The sequence below is a fragment of the Chironomus tepperi genome, unplaced genomic scaffold, assembly GCF_022539635.2.
Source record: "Chironomus tepperi strain 1889 unplaced genomic scaffold, CSIRO-AGI_Ctep_v1 contig_364, whole genome shotgun sequence".
In the NCBI taxonomy this organism is placed as follows: domain Eukaryota; kingdom Metazoa; phylum Arthropoda; class Insecta; order Diptera; family Chironomidae; genus Chironomus; species Chironomus tepperi.
In genome coordinates this window covers 3,053,652-3,074,240 of record NW_027226486.1, presented here as the reverse complement: position 1 = coordinate 3,074,240, position 20,589 = coordinate 3,053,652, and the positions used below count along the sequence as shown (strand labels likewise).

Below are 20,589 nucleotides of genomic sequence, written 5' to 3'. Positions count from 1 at the left end.
ATTAGATTGTGAAATCAATGGAGACATTGAACATAAAGTAGGATAGGCATCAAAAAGAGTAAAAATTGTAGAAAAAAAAGATTCAGTAGGAAGATTAATAATTCAGCCATAAACACAGAGAAAAATGCCATAAATCAGCGATATAAAAGTCAAGCAATGCCCAAAAAGGACATAAAATAGCCAAAACCATCCTATTGACAAAAAAAGAAAAAAAAAAGTTTTTTATTCAGACTCTCGACGAAAGAGTCAATGAGAATATTCAAAAACAGCACTGCACTCATTTAGCCTTCTCCATATCAAGTGAGCGTAAAACCAAAAAAAAAATTAAAAAATTTTTCATGAGCAGCATGAAAATGAAAATTCGTCTCATTCCTCATTCGATGGAAGAGCTTTGCAGTTTTTAGATTATTTTTCGGTTTCTTCTCTGTCAGTCGCAGCGACAGCACATACAAAAAAAAAGAAAGAAAAAAAATAAGAATTGCCTTTCCTTTCAGTTTCAATTTTCATTTCTTATAATTTTTGCGTTTGCGAGAAATTTGCAACCTTAAAAAAAATATTTAAAAATATTCAAAAAAAAAAGTTAAAAAAATTTTAAAATTTTATTTAAAAAAAAAAAGGGAAGAAGAATTTGTTCTGTGTTAATTAAAGTGCACTTAATAGTTTAAATGTTAGTTAGATAACGAAATTAATTTCAATCCTGGCCCCGAGATATGTGATTGTGATTTATTGCTGCGGGCGGTGCTATAAGATGTGACAGCAAGAAAAAAAAGAGAGATATAAAATACTTTTTATGAAATGTAAAAAAAACAGGCAGAGAGGAAGAAGAAAGGAATAAAATAATATTTGTATATAAAAATCTGTGTGAAAAATTAGAAGACAATTAAGCTACACAACAAAAAAAAAAAATAAAATAATGATGAAAAATCGATAAAATGATCATAAAAATGATCGATGCTGGATCATGCATCGTAACAAATGGTTTCAGTGCTTTGGATGTTATGACAAAATAGGATTGGATTATTTAAATGTTATGGATTACTATGAGACGATGGACGATAATTTGTAAGTAGAACAATCAGTGGAAGATTTGTAGGGTCCAGTCGCCAAAAAAAGGAAAGGAAAGAAAATACAATTTTTTTTTATTCTCCTTTTCTCTCTCATGCGGAACACTTTTATTGATTTTTCCTCACTGGGACAAAAAGAAGAAAAACGGCAAACGGCATACAGCACATTGGGATCTATAGCATACTCATATATGTATGAGAAGAGAAAATAAGCTTTTTTTGAAAAAAGAGATGTGCTAGCATCTCGTATGTGTGAATGAGAATTTCTTTTTTTTTCATTTATTAATTTTTTAAAGCTGGAAAAAAAGAAATTTTTTCGTGCTGCGGTCTTCTCAATTTTTTTTATGTATTTTTCTCGCTTTCAACATCTTCGAAAAGGAACCAACCTTGTGTGTTTTTCTCATAATGAACGAAATTTTCTCACCTCACCTTACAAATATTTTTTTTTAAAAAATTTACTCAATTTTCTCGAAAAAATACAAAATTTTTGAAAATATTGTGAAAATACACGACGGGGACGCATTGATTGAAACGCATTTCTTGGCATAGACCGTAATTTCAAATAGATTGACCTAGAAGTTTTCTAGGTGCATTAATAAATTTCAAGTGAAAGAAAAGAAATTGCCTGTAAATTAAAAAGTCATATTAATTATTGGGCGGATTTAACAGTGATGTGTGTTGATGTTATGATGAGATTATGTGATACTCTAGGTTTGAAATCGTTAACTGTCCTGAAACAGATTTGGAAGAATAAACATTTAAATAATCATAAATATTGCTATAACGAAAACTTAAAAAGTCATATTAATTATTGGGGATTTAACAGTGATGTGTGTTGATGTTATGATGACATTATGTGATACTCAGGTCAGAATCAAATCGTTAACTGTCCTGAAACAAATTTGGAAGAATAAACATTTAAATAATCATAAATATTGCTATAACGTTCATTTAAGATTTGAATAATATTTATTGTACATAGTTGAAAGCCCCTTTTTCATATAAAAACTCTTTCTGTTTTTGACAGAGCTCGAAGTTTACTCGGATTTTGTATGATAAAGCCGATTAAAATCGACTTGATTCCATTTGAAATTCAAGTCGACTTTAAGCTCTAGTTATTAAACTCCATAGAATAAACATCGAGCTCTAGTTATTAAACTCCAAAGAATAAACATCATTCTCAATATTTAAATCCGTCTGGATTTCTTAATTACATTTACACCGAGTCACAATTACAAAATAAATAACAAGGATGAGATACAGCATTCATAACTTAAAACTAAACTACAAACAGTTTCAATGTTTTTCGTACATAAGAATTATTTTTAAATACCCAACCGACCTTCAAGAAACAAAAAGATGCCAAAGTTGACAATCTCCTCCCGTCATTACGACATCTTAGACGTCATAGACATGAACAAATGGGTCAGATCGTAGAAGTTAAAAATACATTACGTGACCCTGACAGTGAAAATTTTGTGCTTACATTTTTCTATTAAAAACATCATGTAAGAGTGTAAAAATAGGATAATCCATAGATTTGGAGAAATTCTTTCCGAATTTATTTCCCGTCCGAAGATGAGAAAGTTCGTATACCTTGATTCTGCTACAAAAAAAAATAAATTTACAAGAGAAAAAAATTTACATCGCTAAAAATTCTCCATTTCTCTCAACGTCAACATACAGGCATTCCTAAAGAGCAGCAAATGACAGCGTTTTTTGCTTATTTTCTGTCGTTCTGCTGCTGGCAGCATCCATATAAATTTTTTTTCCTCATATAGCATACATTGCTATCGTGCTGGCAATTTCATTCTTCCTTATTTGGTCTTCGAACATAGCTAATGTTTTTGAAAAAAGTTTTAATGTTATTCATTGCGATTGGGATGGAAACTCATTGAGAAAGAACGGGGTTTGATGTGCTTAGGAATAGTTTTAATCTCGATTATATAAAGGGATAAAGTCTATTGGCAATTCAGAAGGGATATTTTTTGGATAGTTGTACAATAGATGTGTTGTCATGAATTGAAGATATTCGATGACATTAGGGATCCTTAAATCTCCGAGCAGCATAATGTGTCGGTCCAGTGCTTTCAAGGTAAATTCGCGTCTTACTGTAGCGTTGTCGTAGCGAATAAATTGAGCTGTTCGGGATCTACAGTCGACTAATGACATTTGTTCATGCATGCTCCTAAAAAAATGTCATTAGTCGACCGTAGGTCTAGTTATTAACAAGACAATATGTCACATTGTCCATTCGAGATGATGATTCTAGTTCTCAGCATCAAGACACACTCTACTGCATACTATCTCAAATACCAGTTAGTCATAAGCACATTAGATGAAATTTATTTCATTTTCAAAAAATGCACTTCATCACAGACATTTTTGTATAAATTACGCGACTCTTTCTAGAAGCGAGATGAAGAATTTAATTCCCACAAATCACCTGCGCCATAATGAATATGACATTTAGAAAAATTTTATCGAATTTATGTGCTAACAAGCCTTCTACAATTTCATACAATTATTTTGGGTACGAAAAAAAAAAGAATTTATTGCAAATTAAAAATAAAAATCCTCACTTTCATTGCCAGACATTAAAAGAAAAATATCCGTCTCTATAAAAAAAAATACCTACTTATTATTATTTTTTATTTTGCGTAATTTAAATATAATTTTTTGATATGTATGTGCAACTGTACATGCAATTAATTATGTTTTATTATGAAAAAGGAAGAGATCATATTTTTTCAGCGAGAATCGACCATTCCCTTTTCTCAAAAATCACGTGCTCAATATTTGTGAGCGATTGAGAGAAAATGTGTCAATAAGAAGAAGCAATGGGATATAAATTTTCGTTTCTTCTACGTCATTCATTCTCTGTTATTTTCATTTTATTTTTTTTTTCCTACAAACCATAAACTTGCACTTTCCGCGACCTACCTCACTTTACCACACACATAAAAAAAATATACAAAAGAAATATTATTTTTCTTTTTATCGCAAATAACTCGGCAAGGTAACGACATAAAATGGTATGGTAGGAACGATAATGCAAGAAAATGACATGATTCGAAAGGATTTACTGTATTATGCCATTCTAGAGGATCGCTTGGTTAGTGATATCCATTTACCAATAGAGATTGATTATACGAGATAGAAAAATCGAAACGAAGGCTGCCAAGTTACCTTATGAGTATCATGTAATGCTAATAGAAGATAGAAATGAGAGCCCAAACGTGTTCAAAACTTAGATTTGAAAATTGCATTCTTGATCCCAGAGGTCGGACAACTCAAGTAGCAAAGCTTGTGACTTTTGTCTCCTTGATCACTTGTCATCTTTGGTGAATGCCTCACGTAGAGGCGCTATATCCTCCACTCGGAAATCTGGATGCTCCATGTCACCACATAGAACCGGCTTCCATTCGGAGCCTTCAAAGATCCGTGATTAGTCTCTTCATTTGTGTCGCTTGTCAGCTTAATTTTAAACATTGTAATTCAAAAGTTCTTTGATATTCATACGGATATTGGCTGAGTTTGGTAGAATAAGGATGTGTGCGTCTCTTAACGTTCATATTAATAATTTTATGGATTGTCGGGTGTCGCATACACCAGCTAAGTTTCCTGATGATCGTCAGGGTTTCCAGCCAAACAATCGGTCAAATTGCAAATATTTGCTTTAAATTTCATTCCTTTTCTTTTCTCAAACAATGACCATCATATTCAAATGACCCCCCCTCAACAAAATTTACATATTTAAATGCTTCTCGCTCACATGAAAGGTGATAAAAATTATTTTGTGACTTTTAACATTTTAATTGTGAGGAAATAAATCTGAATTTAAAATATTTTTTTGTGCATTCTGCAAAAAAGGGGCAAAAATTTTAATTAAATTTCCTAATGATTGATGCTGATAAAAATAGAAGGAAAAAAAATCTCATTTTAAATGAGGAAAAAAAAAAGAACATTTGCGTTTTTCAAATAAAATTATTTATTGATGTGCAGCATCATAAATTAACTCTTTGAGCATCTGAGAAATAAATGCAATTGAATTTTAATTGATTTTTAGTTTTAAATTAGGATTTTCAATGACTTTTTCAAAATAGGTATTAGAATTATGACGATGATGATTCTAGAAGGTTTTTCTTGCTCATCAGGTGTATTTTTGTGAATGAGATTCATGGTTTTGTAGTTTAAATGTTTTATTGAGATTTAATTTTTCTGGGAAAGGAAGTCATAAATTTTAAGATACATAGCATCAAACACTTTCTTTGATAAATTACATGTCTATTATTTTGTATAGCATTTATAGATTTTTATGTAACATTTAGATGACTAGAATCATTTGGTTTCTGTCGTGATGCAAAGTTGCTTGATCAGAACATTATAGAACATTATGATCAATTGTGTCGTTCGGCAACGTAGTGGTGGTCTGAGCAAATACCCCTGTTCTGTTCTGGCTCTACGATTTAATTAGTAACGAATAGGGAAATCATAAATTTCAATTGCATCTCAGGCAATGTTCATGAGCAGAGCTCTAATTGCACATTATATTTGAAAATCAATTTTTCATACAAAATTCAACTTGATATCGAGCTCAAGCCCATTTTCAAACTGTTCATATGTTGCAAACAATAATTTTGATTTACATTTTTGTGCATTTCAATTCTGATCTCTAATTAGTAATATTGAACAGTTATGTTCTAATTATGACTTAATCATGTCTTACACAACGCAGATGCCAATAAATATTGAATATCACTTTCGTCAATAATCGATATTCCATAAAGTTGTTCCAATTTAAAATTCTTGAAAACATCCCTAGTTCAAGTTATTTCGTCAATTTATCAGGTAGTTACAAAACAGAAAATCCATTATGATATTGAAAAATGTTAGTACAGAAGGAACCTTCAAAAGCAACATGACAAAAATACAGTTAACCTCGAGTCAGCAAAAGAAAAACAACAATTCCTGAACAATCACAATGAACTTAATCCACCTTGACCATTTTCATCGCCGTAAACTAATTGCGTTTTTGAAGGTTCCTTCTGTACTAACATTTTTCAATATCATAATGGATTTTCTGTGTTTGTTCTACCTTCAAAATAGTCCGAAATAACTTGAACTTGGGACTGTTTTCAAGAATCTCCTAAATTGTAAAACTTTATGGAATTATCGCATTATTGACGCAAGTAGATATTGTTTATGGTGGCATCTGCATTTGTAAGGCATGACTTTAGTCATAATTAGACATAACTGTTCAATTTTACTATTTATAGACAGAATTTAAGACGTAGGAATTGGTAAATCATTATTTTTGTCAGATATGAATATATAATCATTACTAGAGTATGAAGTCAAGTCGAATTTTGTATGAAATACATGATTTCTTACAAAAATCAAGTCGACTTGGATCTCTGCTCATAACACATGGCCATAGATTCAATTGAACTGAATTATATAGATTATTCATTACTTTGTATTATTCGTAGCTCAAACAGAACACCGTGTTCGTTAGAACACCGCTGTGTTACTATCCAGGATCAAAAATCTAGTACGACTGGTACCAAATTTGGTGGATCGATTTAAATCATCAACATGTTCCCTAAAAACAAAGAGCATGCTCACATTACTGAGCTTATATGCTCTTTGTTTCTTATGGGTGATCTTCGAGATAACTAGACATAAGGTAGACAAGCTTCAATCTTATTCAATTCGAATGTCTTATTATATTTAGATAACTGCACCTTGCCAAGCATTCTTTAGAATTGAAATGACTTTCATAACAAAAATTACATTTATCTGCCTTCAAAAACCTAACAAGCTTCTAAACATCTTCATTGCCACAAAATTAATCATCTTTAGTCCCATTAATTAACAATAATCCGATAATAATCGATGTCATGACAATAATATTAAGATCAGCATACTTTAAATGCGTTCATGCAAAAATGCTCTCTGTTGAATTTTTTGACACAAGTTTATCTCAAAAATGCAGCACAAACTCATTGAATTGAAATCAGGCAAAATTAAAAAAATATACACAAATACAGCCAAAGACAACCTTAGCAAGAAAAAAAAGTTTATTTTCTTATATCGCATCACTGTGGCGTCATTGTTATTCGATGAATCATAATAAACGTCTAAAAGACTTTGAAAGAAGCTCAAGAAAGGAAAATCAGGCGAAAAAAAAAAAATATTCAATATTCATAATTCTTATGTTTGGCTTAAATATCGATATTTCACGATTTTTTTTTTCAAAGTGCCATTGTTGAAATGTATAAAAAAATATTTATTCTCGATTTGTTTTTAAAGCTGCTGTTGATTGATGATTTGTAACTAAATAATGTTGGCTTTGAGAAGAAAATTCTGAAAAAATATATAGGTAATGAAATTAGTTCAAGTTTATGTGGGATAAGTTATTGAAAGTATTGAGAGAAAAAAATTTGAGGTGATCAAATAGATGCGAAGATAAAAATCAGGGTTCGTCCAAATCAGCTTGGTTTCAGACAAAAAAGTCTACATAATCCATAAGGTACAGCCCAAAACTACAGGATTTCCCATCTAAAATATAGTTATTGCAGGATTGTGCTTCCAAAAGCTGTCTAAATCAGACTGAATACAGTCAGAAGTATAATCTCAAGATTTCTGGAAATGGATCAAAATCTACAAAACTTTAGACTTTTATTAACAATTCCAATATGATTCTTAACCCTTAAATTTATGAAGCAATAGTAATCGATGTATTTAAAATGAAGTTATGGGCAAAATTCTTGTTAATAGTCAACTTAAACTCTTGTTAATAGTCAACAACTCATAAAAAACTGAATGTCGAGAGCATTTTAATGCACATTCTATATGGAGGCTTAAAAATTTCGATCATGCGATTTGTCGGAACTTTCCCGAAGAATTTCCTTGAAGTCCTCAACGAGGATTGTTATGAGCATGCTCTGACAGATCGACCTCCATTTGACTCGAAACTCCAGATTCTGAGTTCTTAAGATTCGATCAAGATCGTGATTTATCAATATTGTCTGATCCCTTCTCATTCTCGAGTCTGTATCGAAGTTGAAACATTAAAAATTTATATTTCCCACTACATTACAGTCAAAAACCACTGAAAAAGAAATTCTGTAAGTCCAGCACGAATAATCAACACAATAATTGCATTCTGATCCAGTACATTTAAATATTATCCATCCAAATTTCCATCCAACTAAACCTTAACATTAGAAATTCAAAATATCTACCAACTAATCCAATAAACTAGAAATGTTATCGAAAAACATGAAAAAGCAGCAAGAGAGAAGCAGCCCATAAATCTACCCAAAAATTGTCTCCTTCACCTATAAAAAAATAATTTTTTTTTTTTTTTTTTGAACTTATTTTGCTTCCGTTTGCCAAAAATCTTTCCGCATCGACTACTATACATTCTATTTCATTAGCATTAACGAACGAGTAATTTCTTTCATATCTAACGTGTCACATTAAAAACTATAGTTAAGTAGTGTCAAGAATGAGAGAGAAATGGAATAAAAAGGGAAATGACTGGCTGTACAGCTTGATACGCATAATTATGACAGTCAATTTTTCACAGTCAAAAACAGACTTTTTTTAGATTTTCTTTTGATTATCTCGTCATAAAGTAAGAAGCACGTGGCACATAAAAATAGATACGTCAGTTTAGTTAGTGTTTGGCAGTGTTGTTGACTGACTGATTTAGGTGGATTGGTAGGAATCTGAATTTTGGGTGTGTCTACATTTATGTAAATCGGATTGGACTTATTTACTCTCCTTGGCTGGGGCGCACAGGAGTCCATTGCCGCGCAATGAGAACGCTCCTCTATCCTTCGAGAGCTTCTGCCATTTTGGAATGTTAAGGACTTTAGCGGCCTTTTCTACACATTAAATCTAAGAATTGGTCAGAATTTCATTGGACTCGACTATTGCAGACCAAGGAACAGAGTTTGAACTGAGACTGTTTCAAGCATAGACTCACTAGAAACTCAAATTCCAGCTACTCTAGGCTACCTTTACAGGTAGAGTGTGATATCCCGGGTAAAGTGTGATACACGGGTAGGTGTGATATCCTATAGTGTGGTATCCCGGGAAAGGGTGTATTCGGAGTAGGGTGGGGTATCCCGTGATGGTTCAAAATCTGGCTTCTGAACTAGTTTAATTTAAATAACTAGATTTGTTGATAATATGATGTAGAAGACTCACAAAATAACTCGTAGCCAAGTCGAATTCGAGCTGTGATTGTTTGTTAGCATGTCTACAATCTAGACATATATCTGACTAGTCTGAGATTATCTCAGTTTAAGAAATGATCATTGGAATCAGATCCTCTCACACGCAGACAATTTGACATCTCCTTATGCCTTAAAGTCCAGTTTAGGTCATTGACCACCACATCATATTATATAGTCAATCAACATCAAACCCAGCACCTGATTCAACAACTCTGCCTTACACGACCAAGAATTTTTAATTTCTTCTTCTATTATCAATGAGAAAAACGACAAGTCAAATAGGATAGCAACATAAATTTATTGCCATTTTCCATAATTCTATTTATTGTTCTCTTATTTTCATTCCTTCATTCTCCTTTGATAATCTATAGACATTTTTTTTCATCTTATTTCACATTTTTTCTCCTTCTTATTATTAAAGATCGTTACCGAAATTGAGTAGCCATGATGACGACGGTACGGATTCACGAAAAAGAGAAGTGCCACAATTTGAACCCATTCCACATGATCACGATTTCTGTGAACGCGTTGTTATTAATGTAAGTAGGAATTTATTATTATTTTTGATATTCATGAAGATTAGTATCATATTAGTGAAAGTATCAAGGAATTAGTTTGATTATTATCATTTTATTGTAGATTTTGAACAATTAGATATTTGCATAGATGTCATTTAGTTACATTGATTCTTTCATAATGATATAAGATTTTGATTCAAGGAATTTGAACTTTTTTGGTTGTGGTGAGTTTTGTGGAAGTACTTAAGGAACTTGACGTTCCTGTGATTTTGGAATAAAAAAGTATATTAAGGGACATTGATACAATATGTTAGTGTTTCTGCTGATTCAACGAATAAGATAAAGTTACTGAACTATGGTTCTATAGAAAATTCTTGTAAGAACATGGGTTTTATTCCTAAAATGATTAATTCTGTATATGAAAAAGGATGTGGTTGGGTTCAATTGAATTTATTAATTTTTTTATTATAAAAATTCTTAAGATCGTCTTGTGATCCAATAAGCAGTCGTGCACTTATTGCGTAATGCTCTGAAATGGGTGATAAGACCTCAATTGATCTGCAATTGAAGATCAGTGTTTCTTAAACTTTTTTAAGCTTGACACAATTAAATTACATAGTTAGTGTCAATTATTTTAAATTTTTTGCAAATAATTTCTTAGTTTTGGTGATGCCCTAGTGCAGTGGTGCTAATAGTAGGGTATAGTTTAAGAAGTACTGGTACGGGGTTAACTGGTTTGGTGATTGAAAAATTGACAATATTTTTATCATGAATAAACTAAGTATCGGCAGGTGAGAGCTTAATTCTCGGTTATAAGGGTGTATCCTTGATTGGGGACTTACCTAGTAGTTTTTTGAGGTAGGGATCCTTTTTGATGGTTTTTTGAATTAAGTCTCATAAATCCTAGAAAATAGGGTTTGACTCTTATTACCCTCCCTGTCTAAGCCTTTGCCCTAGAATGTATAAGAGCAACTATATTCTGGATTTTATTAAAGGAGATCAATTGCAGACGAACATAAATAAAGGTATAAGGCCTGGTTAAAGGAAAAACATTCCATCCCACAACCAAAAAGTTCAATTGCCTTGATTAATAATTTTTAGTAGTGAAAGCTACAACAACCCATATCCAAAGACAACTCAAAAAAAAAAACATAAAAAAATCAAATATTATAGGTTAGCGGCTTGAAATTCGAAACCCAATTGCGAGCATTGAATCAATTTCCTGATACGCTGCTTGGTGATCCAAATCGCCGCATACGATATTTTGATCCGCTCCGCAATGAATACTTTTTTGATCGAAACCGTCCGAGTTTTGATGCGATACTTTATTATTACCAAAGTGGTGAGAATTGAAACATTAATTTATATATGTGACAATAAAACAAATAATAACGAATAATTCAATGTTGTGTGATTTATGGTTTATTGAATGATGAGCTGATAATAAAGTAAGAAATCTTCAATAAATCACAAATAAGTCTGACTTCAATATTGCTATATTAAAATCATATTTTTTTCTTTTTTTTTTTGTTATCTGCTTGCACTTTTGTAACTTTTTTTTACTTTTTTTAATGATTTTTTTTTATTCACCACACCAATACTTTATATCCACCACAAAAATACACAAAATATGAAAAACAAATTTTTTAAAGGTGGCCGCTTGCGAAGGCCTGTCAATGTTCCATTAGATGTTTTTAGCGAAGAAATTACATTTTACGAATTAGGTGAACAAGCAATAAATAAATTCAGGTAATTTTTTGTGTAGATCATGCACGATTTATATTTAAAAAATATTATATAAATATATTATATTACATATTAAGTGTTTGCAGCTTATTTAACTTTTTTTATATAATAATCCACTCGAAAATAGTTCTAAAGTTATCTTTAGGATATAATATCTAGCCATTAGTTAATTTAGATGATAATATGGTTAGCGAATAGTTCATTAGCCGAAAATATATGTAGAATCATAATTGTCATTTTGTGCCAAATATTAAAAAAATTATTTCAAGGATCACATTTGGCTATAAGTTGCGATGATGACAAGATGAAAATTAAATTTCACATCTCGATGTCTTTTTTCTATTTTTTATTCTATTTTCTCTTAATTGTGAAATTAATCATTGAAAATGTTAACATTGAGATTTGAGATGTAAACAGATTTTGATATAAGTAAAGTGTCTGTTGTGAAAGATTTATAAGAAAAATATTCACGTGATCTTTTGAATTTTGATTTGTTTTCCTTGTTTTTGGTGTGATTTGAGGCTTGTTTCTTTGGAGTACGACATGGTAATTTACTAGAAAAATTTAGGGTTCGGTCAAAAAATTGCAAGCCTTCAATTTCTGAATTTTAGATGCGCAAGCCTGCAGTTTTTAACTGTTCCTTAAAGGCAGTCCAAGGCTGCATTCCTGAAATTTTAGACAAACAAAATTTTTTGACTTCTCGACATTATAGGTTCCAATCAGAGCTCGATTTCAAATTGAGTCGACTCAAGTCGAGTTCATTTTTTGAAGTTGACTTCGAGCTCTGGTTCCAACAAAGAGTTTGAATTCGGTTTAAACTATTTGAATTCGAGGCGACTTATCCATGCAAAATTCAAGTCGACTTAGAGCCTTGCTTGGAATTTCAACATCAGTATTGATTTTTAAGCAATACTGATACTGAAATTCCTCTTCACTGCTATAGAACAAAGCAAATTAGGGACTTATAGCTTATAGAATTTAAAAAAACAGAGTTTATAGACAAATGCACGAAGGTAATTTAATGTCTTTGACTATCAACACTGTTTAAAATAATTTCGAAATACATGAAAAAGTTGGAGTATTCCAGAAAAGCGGGAAGCCAAGTCAGAAGATCTGGCCAATCAAGCGGGAAGCCGGATTTCACCAAATTCGTCTCGACTCTTCAAAGTCACCCCAGTCCAAAGCATTGACACTAAATTCCGGATGATCTTTGTATCGGATGAAAATTTTTAAGATTCAACGCTTTGCCCTAACTTGAGGATACAATTTACCAACTTTTTCACGTCATGTGCCCTTTAAAAATCTTCAAATTCGAATAATCAGTAATTTGTATGTATCCACCAAGAAATAATTACTCAAATCTAGCCGAGTGGACAAAAAAAACTGTTAAATTGTCGTTAACTAGACATTGGCGTTTTACCGTATTTTTGTCCATTCGTGAAGGGTTCAGTCAACAGCCACAGGCCTGAATTCCCTTTATTTTGGAGACACAGGCCTGCAGTTCTCGACTATACCTTAAAGTTCGTCCAAGTTTAAACGCCTGCAATTTTTGTATGCAAGCTAGTACTTTTGGACGATCTATACTCAAATCAAAAGGAAATCGTCAAATTTCAAACCTCAAATACATTAAAGATCACAAATATTTTCTATTCTAACCTCAAACTTCCATTCCAACAGAGACTCTACTTATACAAAACTAACCAAATATCACATAAAATTTATTTTAAAAATCTTAAAATTCACTTTTATAGAAATAAAAAAAAAATGCACAAAATGACTGTTTGTTATCATAGTGTTTCCTCTCTGATGTAGAATCTTTCATAAGCTCTCATTCTATATTATTGTTTTCTTCTTCTCTTTTTCTCCTTTCCAACACTCATTCTTCTTACCTCCTTCCATGATATTTTCCTTAAAAAAAATCTCCTCCATGCGTCCTCACTAACACATATAAACATACATACTCATACACACATACAAAAACATTCTCATGTCATATACTGTTATGTTACACTTTATAGAGAGGATGAAGGTTTTATAAAGGAAGAGGAGCGTCCACTACCGGAAAATGAACTTCAACGAAAAGTGTGGCTGCTGTTTGAACATCCTGACAGTTCGCAGGCAGCCCGTGTTGTAGCAATAATTAGCGTATTCGTCATTCTTTTATCAATTGTTATCTTTTGCCTTGAAACATTACCCAAATTTAAGCATTATAAGGTTTGTAAATACTTTTTTTTTGTTCTCGTTCTCCTTTTTGTTCCTTATTCGTGCACAAGAAAGAAAAAAAAGCTTTTTTTTCTATTTTGGCACAATTTCTGTTGTATTTTATTGATTTTTTTATTATGACTATCTATAAACGTATATCCCCAAAAACCATACTATGTTATAAAGATCTTTAGCACGACAATAAAAACGACAAAGATAGAGGAGGATGAAGTGCCCGATTTAACAGATCCATTTTTTATGATTGAAACAATATGTATTGTGTGGTTCACATTTGAATTCATTGTGAGGTGAGTTTATGAGATGGAATTTATATCCTCTTTGAGTCATTGATGATAATTGATCTATGAAAGGATAGTGAAGGCATTTTGAGTTGTCAAAATTGGCAACAATCTTCGCAAATTCTGTCATTCTTTTGGAAGGTGAAATTGATTTTGAATAATTGATAGAAAATTTTGGATATAGAGTCAAGTTGAGTGATGATGTGGACTTTCAGTAGAAGCTCAATTGAAGATTTTTGGAGAATTTTAAAGGTTTTGTTATGTCAACTATAGTAGACTGAACCTACAGTTTAAAGCGGGATCAGAACCACTACTTTGATGACAATATTATCAGCATATTGTCTATAGTCTACAAAGGGAGGCTGTGAGCCGCCTTTCTCCTAAATTTGATCCGAAAAAGGACACCTGTAAAATTTCCCATGCCGAGTCTAGAACCCATGATCGCTCGATCGGCGTTGCAATTATTATGTACCGAAGTACTAAACCATTCTGCCACCGAGTCACTTCGACTCACTTACAAAGACATATAATTTGTCAAATAAGAATCTGAATAGAAGATGTTCTAATGTTGGTATCACTTCCTGGGCTGCCTAAAGTGTCTTGAGTTCTGAGATCGGAGCTCGGAGTTCTGAAATCGGAACTCGGAGTTCTGACATCGGAACTCGGATACTGAAACCGGAAAGTCTCTATCTCGGATTCTTTATCTAGTTGGCATGCCACTTAACCGATTTGCGAATATTTCTTACTTTCTTGCTGTCTTATTGATTAATCTAACCAAAGATGGAAAAGGACTAGAATTTCATATGGAACACAGTAGACTCGAGTGAGCTTTTGTTTTCAAAATATGAGTCAACTTCTGGTTCTGATTCTAACTAACTACAAATAAGAATCAATGAATCTATTGATTTTTGTGCAGATCAACTGCGATCCATGGCCTTTCTTAGTTGGAATCTAAGCTAGCTATATCGCTAGAATCAAAACATGCCTCTAAGGTTCCTAAGACACAATACTTTCAAATATCCATTGAATACAGTCTTGCCCAATACGAAAATTATTGAATAAAAAAATTATTCAATGCAGTCAGCATTTATAACTTCTATTCACGGAGTCAGCAATTTTAATACAAACTACTGAACATTTTTTTTTTTTTTTTTGAGAAAAAAAATTCTAATATTTCTGCCAGATGATAATATTCAAGGATTTAACACTTTTGGCACCATTACAGAAAATAAACTGGCATCTATTTCTAATTTAATTGGTTGCGACGACTCCTTCTTGTCATTGCTTTTTTTTGAAGGAGTTGAACAAATAATGTTTAATGTATTTGTAGTGTTAGGAATGGAAGATGGTATTGGTGTCTTTTTGAAGGCTTCTAATGGAGTCAAGGAGTCTCTATGCATCTTGGAAATGAGTAAGAGTACAGTTTTTGGTTTCAATATCCTCAAAAATGCTCAAAGTATCCCAAAACCCTCAAATTGTCTGAAATATAGCTTGAGGACAGCGCTATGTCGTTCTGGTGCCAAGTCCTGCTCAAGTTCTGGTCTAAACCGACTTGATGCTAGCCTGACGTCGACTATACTTCCAATATTCCATTCTTAATCACATCTCATACCATAATAAGCGATACCTATCAAAATCATCACTCAAAACACCATTTACGACACATCCATGTGTCCAATATTTCCATCAATAATCAACACTTCGTAAATAAATCAATTTTCTGATATTGACAAAAAGCTCTGATATTCATATTCCATTCCAATTTGAGATAATCAACATAATCTTATTCTCATTTTCATCTCTAGAATAATTTCGTGTCCAAACAAGCTTAGCTTCTTCAGCGATATGATGAACATAATTGATATTATTGCAATTATTCCTTATTTTATAACACTTGCGACAGTTGTTGCAGAAGGTAAGATATTTCTTTGTGGATGTGGCATGGTACCAGAGGAGTATTGGGGGATTGGAGGCTGGATGACCTCGAAGTCCTCTAAAATCTCTAGAAACGCTTCTGTCCCGATCAGCACAAGTTATCATGGTAGTCAAAGCCTACATGGCATTCAAGTGACAATTTCTATGGCAATTACCATAAAAGTTGGCTCTTGGATGCCATATGACAGTCACTTGGACGCCATATGACAGCCATTTGAACGCCATACGACAGTCGCTTGAACGTCACATGGCTGTCACTTAGCTGCAATATACAATTTGTGCCGATCGTGTCTACGTGCCTACTTAATCTAATCACAATTATTAACATCCTATAAATTTATCAAAATTTGCAGAAGAAGACTTAATGTTCTTACCATTAGCACCCGTTAGTGCTCAAGAGAAACTGCCAAGTCAAGCGATGTCACTCGCCATACTTCGTGTCATTCGACTTGTTAGAGTCTTTCGTATATTTAAATTATCACGACATTCCAAAGGTCTGCAGATTTTAGGACGTACATTGAAAGCATCAATGAGAGAATTGGGATTGCTAATCTTTTTCTTATTTATTGGTATGCACATGTTCCAACTGCAGTCGAAACGTTACGGAAATAAATTTTTTTTAATATGACTTTTTTGCTCTATTTTTTTCAAGGTGTCGTCCTATTCTCATCTGCAGTATACTTTGCAGAGGCTGGAAGTGATAGTTCGTTATTCAAATCTATACCAGATTCATTCTGGTGGGCTGTTGTTACAATGGTATGTATTTTATTGATTTTTCTGACCATTCTATAGCCACAAGCTTATATACCATAACTTTTTATTCATTCCAGACAACTGTTGGCTATGGTGATATGACCCCTATCGGTGTGTGGGGCAAAATCGTTGGTAGTTTATGTGCAATTGCTGGAGTGTTAACAATTTCACTGCCAGTGCCTGTAATTGTCAGCAATTTTAATTACTTTTATCACCTCGAAACTGATCAAGAGGAAATGCAAAGTCAAAACTTTAATCATGTTACTAGTTGTCCATATCTTCCCGGTGCATTAGGTGAGTTTATAAAATTTGAACTTATCTTGTCTGTGTCTAGTTGTAAATAATCTTTGGGAATCAGGTTGTGGTCAGAACATCTGATTTTGAACTGGAGCTTGTTGCTATACTGGGGTGTGATCTAGGGATAAAGCTAAGCCAACTCAACCTGAATAGTTGACTCAAAATTAAAATCTAGATCAGCTGTTCTTAAATTGTATCGTGGAACATGAATTGTAACACGAAGTTATAGTTTAAGAATTACCTTGTCTAACTATTAATTAGTAATATTTTAGATGCACATGATGTAAAAATGGTGAAGAATCCAGCGCTTTATTGACATGACTCTGGTAGGAAGCCATAATTGAAGAAATTCAGCTTCAGGTCAGACTAACGTCAATCTGAGCCAGATTTTCACTTTTTCTACGACATGTGCATACCGGAATTGTACACAGTTTTTAAATTTTTTGGAAATTTATGTCTTTTTGACGTCTTAATGTGTTGATTTTGTGTAGTTTACCAAATTTAGGAATTAGTATTTAATGTATCCTAATTTAGTGAATTTTTTCCGTATTTAAACTCGAACGACACAAAGAATGCGATCTTCTAGAATTGATAATAAGTCCATATGAGTTCCATTTAGAGTTTATAGCCAGAGCTTGATTTTTATTCAGATTTTGTATGGAGTCGAGCTCTGTTTGTAGCACTAGGGACTAACTATCAATTCTATACGGTCGTCCATTTAGACATGGAGCTTCTAAACTCCTTTTGGAGCTCACAGATAATCTTAGAAGATACAAGGCGTAAAAAAATCAAAATAATCCGGCATCAGATTGGTTTGACCTTGATTTAGGCTCAGATTTCATGAAATTTGTGTGCAAACCAGAGTCACGCCAGTCTGAAACTGAAGTTTTTGACTTTTTTTCTATTGCTGAGTAGCTTTCTCAGATAGTATTTCAAGTTGGCCTGAAATGCTCAAGTATATCTGATGAGCCATGATTATCTTATTTATTTAACAAAAAAACTTTAAATGATCTAGTTTGATGCATGAAACTTCAATTTTTCTTCTTTTATCTATTAAAAGCTTTTTAGCTTCATACTTTTCAATTTTATTAGAATTTATCTTAAATTTTCCTTTATAAAAATATTATTCTTGATAATTTATTGACTTAAAATTAAGTAAATTTTTTAATTTCCAAGAACAAAAGTTGTTCAATTTTAAAAATGTTTCCATTTCCAGTTCAACAAGGAAGAGAACCAAATTATTCAAAATCGCCATCAGAAATTGATTCACTCGAATCATCACCAGGAATAATAAGTGATCAAACCCATATTGTTCCATTTTTAGGAGCATCTTCGGAACTAAGAAAACAACAAATGAAAAGTCAAAATCAAACTTATCAGGAACAAAAGAAAATTTTAGCAGCTGGCATCGAAACTGATGTCTAAATAACTTAAAATTCGCGCTTTTTTTTCTTGATAAAAACAACAACAATTTAGGCACATTTAATTAATTTTTTTAGTAAGGAAAAAAAGTTTTTAAAAAAAAAATTAAAAATTTAACCAGAGTTGATCTTATAATTGAAGTGGCTTAATTCCAAAATATAAAAAAAAAACACATGATATTGATGCGTAAATAAATATGAGTGAAATTTAAATGATTTAGAAACATAAAAAAAACGAAGAAAAAAACAGATAAAAAATCGTGACAACAATTCCACTAGATTTAAAGAGAATCTTCCCAATTTTTCTGACTTTAGACTTTAAGGCGCTCGTTTTAATTTTCTAATTATCAAAATAGTAAAAAGAAAAAAATATATATCGAAACTTCTGATAAATTTCGCTTAAAGAAAACTAAGTTTTCAGTCAAATTTGAACGCATAAAAATGACAAAAAAAAAAGTTCCTTATATGAATTTAGTTATTTTTTTTAATAGTTAAATTATAGAAATGTATGATATAGTATGTAAATTATATTCAGTTCTTTTTGATAAAATCAGGAGAATTAATTACTGTACAGCACGCTTACATTTAGGGCTATGAATAATAATAATTAATAATAAAAAGTCAAGACTCAAGACTCGGGCTGCATTTTTAAAAATTATTGCAATAATCTGCAATTTTATTTTAAAAATAAAGCTTCTGAGGCTAGCTTAAATAAAATAAAAAAAAATTATTATGGGGAATGTTATTAAAGTTTTCTAGTTTTTCATCAAGACGTCCTTAGCAAGTTTAATATGTTATATTTATAATAAAAAAATGGAAATAATAAAGAGATGCCAAGTTTGGAATATCTTAAACCCTTACGGACAAATCGAGTTGAATATTGAATGAGTTTTATGATGCAATATTTAATTTTGTAGGCTTTATATTAAAATTGATTTAATAGCCTATCATGCCTATGAATTATTAAATTGAAACTTACAATGAATTAGCAGCAAATACAAAGTTGAGTTGGGATATATACTTTTTGCAGAGGTGATTCATGGGAAATAGAATGGAGCCAGAGCAGGACTGTTTAGTGTTTTTATGTCCAAGGTCAAACCAAGTGACCTTATATTCGTATGGAGATAGAAACACAGACTTCCGTGTCTTCAACTCTGGGTCAGAATGAAGCCAGATATGTTAGCATAGATTTTATGCTAAAAAGAACCATTTCAAGGCTTTTAATTGATCAAAAAGGGCTTATGCAGGAGCTGCATTATGGAAACCTTCGCTTTAGCTAGGGACTAAGAATTTTTGAGATTGAGGCCAAGACCTAGATGTAGGTATAAAAAAAAATGTCTACCTATCCAAGCTCACTAATTATTAGGGTTTTCAATCTTCGTGACCCGTAACACAAAATGACCATATTCATCTAAATGAGTGTGATTATGAGTATACTCAATCAATATAAATGAACCTAATCATGTACATGCTAATTGTTAATTCGGAAAATGTGATGAATCCCGTTATTTATATCGAAATTGCATACATTTCTATCCCAGTATTGAAATCTAAAATCATCTGCCTAGACACCTTATACTAGACAATTCAAGTCGACTGGCAGCCTAAATCTGTTTAAAAACAATTTGACATAAATTTTTGAATATGTTTTGCAATAAAACATGATTTATGGTCAGATGAGCCTAAAACAAAGCTCATTTCGATGATAGTCAGTGATAGCCTCTGCAACTAAGTCATTTCAACTCACATTTAATATAATTATACAGAATTCAAAGTCATTTCGGATTTTGTATTGAAAAATCGACTCAAATGGACTCGATTCTATACAAAATTCAAGGTGACTTTGCTACGTAATTAATAAAGAACTTAAAATTATAATTTCTCATAAATTAAAAGGAGAATAAGCAGTATTGTCTCTTATTTTGTATAATTTTAATAAATATCACTCATGTCTTCCAAAATTAATTCTTCTCATTAAGTAAATTAAAGCTGACAAATAAAAATTGCAATAAAACTCATTCAAAATTCACTCAAAAATTTTACGTTAAGTACACAACAAATAAAGTCCATCCTCGTATAAAATATTAGCAAAAAAAAATAAA

The 20,589-nt window shown here is 31.9% G+C and overlaps 1 protein-coding gene across 1 annotated transcript; it reads left to right on the top strand.

Annotated features, from left to right (window-relative positions):
- Positions 1-387: 387 nt before the first annotated feature.
- LOC139095558 (potassium voltage-gated channel protein Shaker-like) lies at positions 388-20,589 on the top strand. Its single transcript, XM_070646949.1, has 11 exons — positions 388-1,062; positions 9,738-9,855; positions 11,008-11,176; positions 11,487-11,583; positions 13,599-13,794; positions 13,969-14,090; positions 15,887-15,996; positions 16,370-16,585; positions 16,669-16,772; positions 16,847-17,063; positions 18,283-20,589. Exons 1-11 carry the CDS (start codon positions 962-964, stop codon positions 18,489-18,491), a joined length of 1,659 nt encoding a protein of 552 aa, XP_070503050.1. The 5' UTR covers positions 388-961; the 3' UTR covers positions 18,492-20,589.